The 12,103-nt window shown below is 39.8% G+C and overlaps 1 protein-coding gene across 7 annotated transcripts in view; it reads left to right on the top strand.

Moving 5' to 3' along the window:
• PTPN21 (protein tyrosine phosphatase non-receptor type 21) overlaps positions 1-12,103 on the top strand; it is a 191,305-nt gene that overhangs the window by 119,127 nt on the left and 60,075 nt on the right. For all 7 annotated transcript variants that reach the window (XM_029597749.1, XM_029597748.1, XM_029597746.1 and 4 more), the window contains one exon: positions 1,607-1,686. In XM_029597749.1, the coding sequence (XP_029453609.1) occupies positions 1,607-1,686 (80 nt within the window). The remainder of the gene's footprint in view (positions 1-1,606; positions 1,687-12,103) is intronic.

Below are 12,103 nucleotides of genomic sequence, written 5' to 3'. Positions count from 1 at the left end.
TGTGCAGAGTTTGATCTTCATCTCAGTTTGTAGATATAATACAGAATTAAAATAGCCCCCTTCTTCACAAGATAAAATCTCCTTCAGCTCCTCATAGTCCTCCACAAAATATTCATGGGTAACCCCAAGTGGTTTTAAGATATCATTTTGTAATTGTAAATACAAATAATGAGTGTGTCTGGGAATGGCATTCCTCCATAAGGTTGGTAAAGGCTCAAGGAGTTGACCCAAAAATCTCAGGCCAGGCAAATCCCACACCTCGGCATCTGGGAAGACAATACAAAGAGAGATCAGCGGATTCTTGAGAATGGAGGACATATAAGTCCTAATACTCTGAGTGACCCATCTTTTCCTGTACCTGTTTCCAAACTTTCGTCTGTATGTGCTACAGTGGGGTTGTCCTTTAAAATGAGATATGTTGTATTAGCAATTGAGGGTGATTGTGTCACTGATAATAGACTATAACCCTGAGCCCCACTACTTTCTAGGACTGAGGAGGATCTGTCCCCCACCAAATACAGAGGCAAGTAAGACGGCATGCCCAATAATACAGTTGGAAATCAGGCAACCCCATTCCTCTTGCATCTCCTAGGTTTCATCATTGCAGTGTATTTAAGCCTAGGGGGCCTGCCATGCCATAAAAACTGGACACAGCCTTCTTGAGAGCCTGAAAGAGATGCATAAAAACGTAGATAAGTCTGAGAAGGATAGATGTTTAATCTACCCAACAGATGAGAGAATTCCATTTCATGAAAACTGACTTGATTTTCCCCAAAACAGGAACATAATTTTTAGAGAGAAGTCAGGTCCTTTAGGAGCCAAATTTAATTTAAAACAAGTACTTGCAATATTAACATCCATGTTTAATGTTCCTTGTTTTGATTCTAATCTGTGCTACAACTATAATTGAGGTTGATTTAATTATAATTTAGATTATAATCCACCTTGAGATCAATTTAGGAAAGGTGGAATATCAAATGTTTATAAATAAAAGTAGGCTTAGACTGAAACCTTGCTTATTGCTATGCACTAGTAATTAAAGATACATTTGGTTTATTTAAGTTATACTTTGGGTTTTTAGATTTCAAATGAATAATTTAACTTTTATTAGCAGCTGGTAAATGTGCTTTTCAGAAACACATTTAAGTGTGTAGTTCTTGCTACTCTTCAAAACTTTTTGAAAATAAAAAATCAAGCTACTGAAACAAAGATTGTGTCAGAAAAGGCAAGTAGTTCAGTTTTCATTTTCAGCGTCTCGAGCGACTTGGAGGAATAATCAAGCTTTTCTGCTCCTTTAAGTCATTAGTAATTGCGTGGACCTGGTGGAAACTTATCATCCAGTTACTCTTTTGTGCAGTTGGTTTATCACTTCCTCTATGTATGGCTAGGACATAAAGAAGCTGACAGAAAGCACAAAAGTTGTGAAAATCAGGGAAGTGGGTAAGATGTGGTCTAGCAGAATATTTTCTTTGAAGTACTAGACTTGCCATTTAAAAAAAAACCAAAACAAAAAACAGTATATTGTAGCTTTAAAAATTATGGAGAATGTTGCTTTATGCATTTCTATTCATTTGTGTTTTTATTATATTTGTATATGTTTTGGTAGGAAGACCTGGAAACTGCCAAATATGTCTGGAGGATGTGTGTTGCGAGGCACAAATTTTATAGACTAAACAAATGCAGCTTGTAAGTATTACCCATAACTTCTTTTTGTTTCTTTTACTGTATATCTTGGACGTAATGTGAAGTTAACTGACAATGACGTGACACTTACTTTTCGTTCATGGAAAACTGCGTCTATCTGTTGGGGTGCTAGCACATGCATGGATAGTACTAGTTTGGACCTCTAGTGCAGTGACCTAAGTGGCAGAATAAAATCATGATCCAAATGTATAATAAATTGGTTTATTTTTAGTTTATTTTCCCTTAATTTGCATGAAAGAAAAGACAGACATTGTCTCTCTTTGGTTATTTATTGTCACTCATTCCAAACCATTTGATCACCTTTTCTGAGGATTTTTTAAAATATGCTAAAGCAGGTGAAATTTGTTATGAACTTTAATTTTGAATTCGGCTATGAAAATATCTCTGAGAGTAAATTCTGAACTTCTAAGCAGCTCTGTGCCTATTTGCCTTGTTGGTCAGAAGTATACCACTTTGGGGGAAAAAAATCTAAATTTCTTTGGTCAGACACCAAATTATTGTCCTGAAGCATCTCCTTAATGCAACTTATTTTTCTTTCTATATTAAAGGATATATTTAAGTACTTGAGAATGGAAGTTGCAGGTTCAGTTCTTAAGTGTTAACATTTACTGTACTTATTTGCCTGATTTTTAGCCCGCACAATCCAAATAGTACTTGGCGGGTTACTAAAATATACACACAATATATACTCAAATGAAAATTGTTTGACTACCCTTGATAATGGTGTCATCTGTGTTAGATTATTCACATGTAAAATGTAACTCTTATTATCTCGGGTATTCCACTAATTTTATCCAGCATGCAATCATTCATTCATTAAAAGCAAATGAGTTACCATGGATTAAAAAACAAACAAACAAAAAAAATAGAGCCGGGCTGATTATTTTGGCTCAAGTATTTGGAATCCAAAAAAGGCAGGACCATTCTGGGTATTTTCCAGGGACAGGCATTGTTTGAAGTGTGTGCCTTAATTAGATTTTATTAAGCTATTAAAACTGCAGTACAAATAACTAAATCACCCACTGCCATAAGTGACCTAGTTATTTTTACTTAAGAGTTTAGTGAATACTCAGATTGTACCTTGCTGTCTTACACAACAAATCTACCCTTTACTTTTCTTTCTTTCTTTTTTTTTTCTTTTTTGGCCTGGTAGTTCCTCCATGTTTTTTTCTTCCTGTTTATTTTGAATTGGGACTGGGAACCTGGTATTATGAGCCTTTATTCACAACTACCCAGACATTTTTCTCCCCTTTTTAATAGACTCTCCATCCTGTGGTCCCTGCTCTGGTCATTGCAACAAAAGTAGTGATTTTCTGCCAGATCAACCTGGAAACTTTTTGAACTTGATTGCTTTTCCCCATTGGGGAACTAATGAAAGGTGAAGTCTGCTGTTCCAGTACTTTTTTAAATTTAGAATTTTACCACTGGCCACAATTAAGGTTGGGAGTCATGTAGCAAGGGCTCTACATCAAGCTACCAGATGTCCTTAATGATAACTATGACTCCTCTTCCCCTCTCAGGTGTTCTGAACCCTGCTGTTGGAGTATACCAAGCCATGGCCAACCTGATCTGTGAATAAAACAAGGGATTCTTGGTCAGATATCTACCCATTTCTATTCCAAATTAGCTGCAACATAAGAACATAACATGCCATAATGGGTCAGACCAAGGGTCCATCAAGCCCAGCATCCTGTTTCCAACAGTGGCCAATCCAGGCCATAAGAACCTGGCAAGTACCCAAAAACTAATTCCACGTTACTGTTGTTAGTAATAGCAGTGGCTATTTTCTAAGTCAACTTAAGAGCAGGTAATGGACTTCTCCAAGAACTTATACAATCCTTTTTAAACACAGCTATACTAACTGCACTAACTACATCCTCTGGCAAAAAATTCCAGAGTTTAATTGTGCGTTGAGTGAAAAAGAACTTTCTCCAATTAGTTTTAAATGTGCCACATGCTAACTTCATGGAGTGCCCCCTAGTCTTTCTAGTATCTGAAAGAGTAAATAACCAATTTACATCTACCTGTTATAGACCTCTCATGATTTTAAACACCTCTATCATATCCCCCCTCAGCCGTGTCTTCTCCAAGCTGAAAAGTCCTAACCTCTTTAGTCTTTCCTCATAGGGGAGCTGTTCCATTCCCCTTATCATTTTGGTCACCCTTCTCTGTACCTTCTCCATCTGAACTATATCTTTTTTGAGATGCGGCGACCAGAATTGTACACAGTATTCAAGGTGTGGTCTCACCATGGAGCGATACAGAGGCATTATGACATTTTCCGTTTTATTCACCTTTCCCTTTTCTAATAATTCCCAGCATTCTGTTTGCTTTTTTGACTGCCGCAGCACACTGACCCGACTATTTCAATGTGTTATCCACTATGACGCCTAGATCTCTTTCTTGGGTTGTAGCACCTAATATGGAACCTAACATCGTGTAACTACAGCAAGGGTTATTTTTCCCTGTATGCATCACCTTGCACTTATCCACGTTAAATTTCATCTGCCATTTCAGTGCCCAATTTTCCAGTCTCACAAGGTCTTCCTGCAATTTATCACAATCTGCTTGTGATTTAACTACTCTGAACAATTTTGTATCATCTGCAAATTTGATTACCTTACTCTTCGTATTTCTTTCCAGATCATTTATAAATATATTGAAAAGTAAGGCTCCCCTCCACTGGGAAAATTGTCCATTTAATCCTACTCTGTTTCCTGTCTTTTAGCCAGTTTGTAATCCACGAAAGGACATCGCCACCTATCCCATGACTTTTTTTACTTTTCCTAGAAGCCTCTCATGAGGAACTTTGTCAAATGCCTTCTGAAAATCCAAGTTCATTACATCTACCAGTTCACCTTTATCCACATATTACATATTCAGCACTACAGCTATAAACAACTCCCACTCTTGCTTAGCTGAGGATTTGTTAATTAGATTCATGTCCTTGCCTGCTCTGTAATATAGCTATTATCTCTGTATGCAACACATGATACAGTAAGCTACTGGCTTCTCGGCTTCTTTCTGTTGCTGGCCAACTGGCTGCCACATTGCAGAAGAATGAAAGTGTTGGCTTCTGGTTGGAATTCCTGTCTCATAAATGAACTGTGCCTAACAAAGGAAACTATTTTGTCAAGTATACAGACACGGAGAGGGAAGGTTAATTCTTGACAATCCTGTATTTGTTGCCTGTAGTCTTAAAGGGCCAGAGTGCTGTCAGCTGTCACCTTCCTGTTAGCACTGTAGGAAGACAAATGCCTTGAGTGGATAAACAGACTTTCTTAGTACGTGTACTACTCTTACCAATTAACTATCTGGGAGTTCTGCGAAGCAGCAGCATGCAAACTTGGACTGAAATACATTCCAGCACTTTTAAAAGAGACTTGTTAGCAGCTTTTGAGTATTTGTTTTTATTGTTTAGTGAATAATGAATGGAGTGATTCCAAAGTGTATCAGTATTAAAAACAAAATTTCCTAGCACACACACATGCTGACAGTTTTGTAAAACATTCATGTGATTTCCATTGTGAAACTCTTCTTTACATGGTGTTAATAACAATGGCAACATTCCAAAATTTATACAATTAGAATAATGTATTTTTTTAAACTCTTTAAAAATTTTAACCAAACGTACAATAATCGTAGTCAGTAGTAGGAATCCATAAGCAACGGGATGTGCAGAGTGTTTAGCAGAGGCAGTGTCTTACAACAGTGACAGCGTAAAACTAGCTTTACACAGAGTTAGCAATACAGTACAGCAGGAAGGGATTCCACACTGTAGTATATTTATGTGTGTTCTCAAGTCGTGTCTCAACTATTACTAGCAACAGTAACATGGGATAGATTTAGTTTTTTGGGAATTTGCCAGGTTCTTATGGCCTGGAATGGCCACTGTTAAAAACAGGATGCTGGGCTTGATGGACCCTTGGTCTGACCCAGCATGGCATGTTCTTAATTCAATACCTACAATATCCCTCACTTGCTTCTCCAGTGGCTCAACAGAGGGCTAGTTTTCCAAAATGTAGCTACAATTAATCTGGCAGCCAATAAAAGATGCCCTGCTAATTTTTGTTTTTTCAAGGGAACACCTGATCCTGACCATTTACCCAGCAACTCCAACTCATCCTGGTATATACAGTCTTTATTGGAGCTATTAGCAACCTCTTGCATAACCTCGCCCCAGAAATAGTGTACATTTTGGCAGTGCCACCACATACATAAGTAAGACCCAACTTCTCCCACCCCCTCCAATAACCATTACAAACCCCTGGAAAGATTTTAGCATAAAACACCAGGGTTCTGTATGTTCTGTGTAGAAGTGGGATTATTAAAGCTACCTGTTTAACACACATTGAGCTCTGGTGTGCATCTCGCCAAATATATTTCCAGTCTCTATCCGTCAGGCGCAGATTTAGATCACTATTCCAAGCATCAGTAAGGGACTGCGAAGTTTGACTCCCATACTTACTAACAAGCAAGCCCTTATATGCTAAAGCCACCCCCTGCTTATGAATGCCTGGAGTACTAATCAACTTATCCAGTCCATTCAACAGCCATAATGGACCAGATAGGCACAACCACTCAGACAGGGCTTGCCGCATCAGAAAGTAGAGGGCGTGTCAATCTGGACTGAGATCAAAATCTTCCACTAGCATCTGAAAGGTCTCCATGCAGTCTTCTCCCCACAACTGTGCTACAGTAATCAGACCATGATCCTTCCAGGTCTTAATCACCGGGGAGAAGGTATAACTTGATATGTTCAAGTTGCCATATATGGGAGAAATAGGGAGGAGTTCTTCCTGTGTTTTATTGAGAAACCTAAGCATACTCGCAAGGTGTATCTAAAATGGGACTATTTCTACAAATCCTACGAGAGTGGGATGAAGACTGAGACAAAAAAGAGGGCATAGATTTAGCAATCACGTCAGCCTGTTCTTTTTCTAGAGCTAACCATGAACTATGCATATCACAAATCCAATGCTGCAAACAGAACTGGCTGTCCAATAATAAACCTAAAGGTTAAGTAGGGCCATGCCGCCTTGCCATTAGTCAAGCCACAGCTGCTATTAATTAAGTTGACTTAGAAAATAGCCATTGCTATTACTAGCAACGGTAACATGGAATAGACTTAGTTTTTGGGTACTTGCCAGGTTCTTATGGCCTGGATTGGCCACTGTTGGAAACAGGATGCTGGGCTTGATGGACCCTTGGTCTGACCCAGTATGGTATGTTCTTATGTTTGTTTAATACGAGCAGGTATAAATGCCAAATAAACGTACCAATTAAGCTATGCAGATTCATGAAAACCTGTACCGGGACCGCGCAGGGAACATGCTGAAAAAAGTATAACAAATTAATGCAGCCACCCAAGTAATAGGGAGATCATCCCATATGTGGAAACCTGTTTAATTTTCCCCAATGTCTGAATAATTTTGAAGAAAAGAGATTATGAAAGTCTCTCAGGAAATAAATACCTAAATAAGTAAAGCCAGCTAGTACCTTGCAAAACATCTGAAAGCAATCTGGGATAAGCATTTTGGGATTAATAGGAAAAACTTCTGATTTAGAAATATTGACTTTATAACTCAATAACCTCCCAAACCTATCTATCAAGGATAACAAAGGGGGACCAGAAAGAGAAGCAGGCCACTAAGTATATAAGGATATCGGCATATAAAGAAATCTTCTGTGCTCTCCCACCTAGTTAAATACCTTGAATATGAGCATTCCGCTGAAATGCAGCTGCAAAAAGGGTTCAATAGCTAATTCAAATAGGGACAGGGGGCATCCCTGATAGGTGTCCCGTGCTATATCAAACCATGGAGATAAAGAACTATTAATCAGCATTCGGGCCCAAGGATGCTCATACATTGCTTTAATCCAATGTAAGAACCTATCTGGCATTAGCACAAGGTGCAAAATCCGAAAGAGAAAGCTCCAGTAGAGTCTATCAAAGGCCTTTTCAGCGTCTAAAGTTAAGATTGGAGCCAACTTACCTACTTTTTTCGCCATATGTAGAATATTGAATAATCTCCGTGTATTGGCAGTAGAGACCCACCCCTTAACAAATCCCGTTTGATCATAATGTACGAGATCCAGTAAGAGGGACGCCGACCGCAACTGCAGAACCTTGGACAATATTTTTAGGTTGGAGTTAAGCAAAGAAAGGGGTCACACTCATTAGCATCTTTACCCTCTTTGTGAATAAGAGTAATAATCGCATTCGCCAGTCTACCCAGACCAGAGTCCCCTTCACCCGCCCTCTGAAACAATGAAAACAAAAAAGGACCCAGATCCTCAAAGTACTTTTTATAAATCTCTACTGGGAAGCCATCCAGGACAGGGAATTTTCCACCCAGGAGTTGTTTAATGGCATTCTGAATTTCCAACATAGGGATAGATGAACCCAGAGCTTCCACTTGAGCCTGCTGCAATTTAGGAGTCCCATCCCGACAGTATTCTCCACAGCTGGGGGGGCGGGGGGCAACATAAAGTTTTAGAGATGTGAATCGGAACTGAAATCCGAACCGATTCTGGTTCCGATTCACATCTCTATAAAGTTCAGAGAAAAAAAACAGACAAAGAGATTTTCAATTTGTACAGGATCCGATATCCGCCTACAACGTGGGCATCTTAAGCTCTAAGATATGGGATTTACCCACCTGATGTCTAACCATCCTAGCCAGCAAAGTACTAGGTTTGTCGCCATGGTAGTAAAATCATACACGAGAGTGCTTAAGTGCCCAAGAAATCCTCCCGATCTCCAAAGTGTTAAGCTCCTGATGAGCAGACTCTAACAATTTATAAATCTGAGAAGAGCCAATCCTGTTTATGCTTTCTTTCCAATTCCCGGATCCACATCCGCAGCTTGTCAGCTGCAGTTCTACACTCCTGTTGAATGTAGCTCGCCAAGCTAATGCTAATGCTTTAAAAGCCTCCCACCCAAAAGAGGAGAATAATTCACCTCTGAATTAAACTCATTGAATGCCAATCTAGCATCCCTCATCAGAGTTGGAAATCATTTATCACCCAATAAGGACTTGTGTAATAGCCAAGTGAAAGGATGATATCCAGAAGGTGCAACCTCAAAATTTTATTGTCCTTAATCCTCAGAAAGAAACGGGAGTACACAAAATCTATTCTGCTATACATATTGTGTCGGGAGGAATAAAAAGTGTAGTCCTTCTCATTCTGTTGATGCTTATGCCATATATCCCAACAGACCAAGCACCTCAGTAATGTCCGGGAACCCTCCATCTCCCCCGCGGAGTCGTGAAGTTATATCTAACCCAGGGTCAGGGAAAATATTGCAGTTCCCCCCCCCCCCCCCCCCCCAGTTCAAAGTATCACAAATCCAAACTGAACTGTATGGTCAGTGAACTTTCTGAAGATCTCCCTATGGTTGGAGTTAGGGCCATAGACAGACATTGACCAGGGTGTATAGACTGTATTATAAAGAGAACAATCAAGCATAAGACATCTACCATCAGGATTGGAGAAAGATCTATGCACCCAAAGCGATAGAGACTTAGCTACTAAGATACAAACCCCTCTGTTCCTTGAGTTATAAGAAGCATGATAAACATCCCCCATCCAACTCTACTGCAGTTTCTCGTGTTCGGACTTAGAAGGTGCGTTTCTTGTAACATCAAAATCTGAGCAATTGCACATTTAGCAAATTGCAATGTATGTTTACATTTAATGGGAAAGGAAATACCTCTGACGTTTAAAGAAATGCAATTAAGCCACTTATTTGTTTCCCTGTTGGGTAAAAAATAATGATCACAGCAAGCCATAGCATTAGTATCCCGACTCGGTTAGAAAGTAAAGAAAACCACTCTGTAGCCATAGAACACACGAGCCTGCACGGAACTTGAAGGAATGAAATAGGAAAAAAAAAAGAAACTGCAATATGCAGTGCAATACAACCACACTTAAAGGAGCACCAAAATTCCTCATACAATTTAAACCAAACAACCCAGCACCCAGTCCCCCAATAGAACCCCCTCAAAACTGCTACCACCCATAACCCCAGGACAGGACCAAGGCACTACCCCAAACAACCCCAGCTTCCAATAAAAATCCGGTCCATAAGCCCCAAGATGGGAATTATATCGGGATCGAAGGGGAGAACCCAGCAGCTCCAAATTCAGTCGCACCCAAAAATCTACTATACATCAAAGAAGGACAAACCAATCCTAATCCGTAGCCCACCCAAACACCCCCCTTGACCAAACTGCACTCAGTAAAGAAGAAACTTCGCCAATTAAATAACCCAGCCTTCACGCAAAGACCTCCCACACCTTGGCAAGATATCCACTGAATCACAAATAAACAGTCAGTTTACAAAAAGCAGGAAGGGAAAAGGAGACAAAATACATAATAAAAAAAAAAAAAAGGAAAAAGAGAATCAAATGAATAAAAATAAATAAATAACAAAATGCCTGGTCCCTGCTCAGCATCTTTTTGCAGTTACATGTGCGAAGCAGGTAAAACATTCCAGGAGAGTCCAGCATCCATAGTAATAAACCTCGAGGCCCACTACTCAAAAATATCAAGAAAAGAGTACTTGTCTAACACAGAAGGCCATTGTACCCCCAGCGCATTTGAAATCAGCATCAAGAGAAAAAAGATAAGGTGTCGCAGGAGTGTAGTAAAATGAGGGTGCAACTGCACCAGAGGAGTGTCACCTGTTACAATGACACACAAACCACTTTTTCAAAGGTGGGCCAGGAAAGCAAATCTATGGCCAAGGAGATGAAGAAAATGAAGAAAAACCAGTCATAACAATACCAAGTCCTGCCTCCAAAGGAGCTCCAGAGTGCATATGACTTCCAACAAATTGCACCCTGAAAAACAGTGGGGCAAGGAAATAAAGGAGGACAAAAAAACAAAAAGGAAAAACACCAGTGTGGATGACAGTCAGTTGCTCAAGTTTCAAGAAGTCAACTTCCATAGTAGAAAAAACAAGAAGAGCAAAACACCTACTCGTGTTTTCCTGCCTTTCAGGACTAGGTTGCTTGCCTATGCATATTCAGGTTGCCGACGCACCAATTTCATGCTGCTGCAATCTCCAGTTTTACAGCCATGTTTCAACTTCCTTAACCATATTGAAAATCATAGAGATCCCCTAATTGCGCACCCTCAACTTAGCTGGGTACTGTAGGGCAGATTTGATCTCATTTTTCCTTAGCTCCCGTTTTACAACCACAAAAGCTTGCTGCTTTTGCTGTAGCTCAGCCAAGAAGTCTGGAATGTCTGCCATTGCTATAGCAGCCGACAAAATGATCTGCTTATCCTGAAAATAATGTAGTTTGACTAATATAGCTCTGTCGGCCACCTGGAGGGGAGCTGGTGCCAAACGTAGATGAGCCTGATCAATCTTCATTTAGCCTTTCTGGTCAGGGATTTTCAGTAACTCTGGGAGCCATAATGAAAAAAAAAGCACAAGAGTCTCTACCTTCTGCTTGTTCAGGTAATCCAATAATATAGATATAATACCTGGACCTGTTCTCTAGGTCATCTAGCTTATTGTGTATCAGAGTAACATTGCACTTCAGTTTCTCTAGCTTCGCCCCAGCAAAGTTGTTGAGAGTTCAAACTCAGAAATGCGTGTCTCGGCTTCTTCTATCTGACCAGCAGTTTCCTGCACAGTTTTGACCAATTCGGCAACCTTAACAATAATACCCAGGCATTTATCCAGCTTCTACGAGATTTGAGCTGCAAACCTTTTCAATAGGGAATGTAAGTAACCTTCACGTTCCGGTGTCTCGCCGGCCTCCATTTCCATCTCTGGTTCCCCATTCGAGGCTGACTCATCCGAGCAGACCTCTTGTTTAGTCCGAGCATGAACAGAGGTTATAGCACTTTTAGGAGCCTTTTCAGCCCATATTGCGGGCAGCAACTGGTTACTGGAATCTTTTTAGATCCGGCAAAAAACCACAAAGGATAGGTTTAATAAGCAGATCTGAGCGGGAACACAGACTATCAGTGACCGCCCTGTTCACGACATAACTGGAAGTCCATTAATGCATTTTTTATTTTATAAATTGAGTAATGAAATTGAGACTAATAAAGGTAATATCTCATTAGAACATAGAGGCTTGGGAAATTAAGATACAGTATGAATTGATGACTAAGAGGTTAATTCGCAAACTGCCACTTAGTACATAAGATAACTGGCTAATTGTTCAGTTAAACCTAACTGACTAGGATTTCAACTGAAAATTTGTAGAAACCTAGGCAGTCAAAATTTGACTGACTGGATAGATTTAGTGTGGTTGGGCTTCCCGGCTAACTGTAGTCAGCTAATGTTGAAAATTTGGACTATCTGGTTAACTAAAGAAGAGACTGTGGGGCTCCTGATCCCACATGCTGTATTTTTTTGTAAAAGTGCCTA

Source organism: Rhinatrema bivittatum, chromosome 4, assembly GCF_901001135.1.
Source record: "Rhinatrema bivittatum chromosome 4, aRhiBiv1.1, whole genome shotgun sequence".
NCBI lineage: Eukaryota > Metazoa > Chordata > Amphibia > Gymnophiona > Rhinatrematidae > Rhinatrema > Rhinatrema bivittatum.
This window is presented reverse-complemented; position numbering and strand designations above follow the sequence as displayed.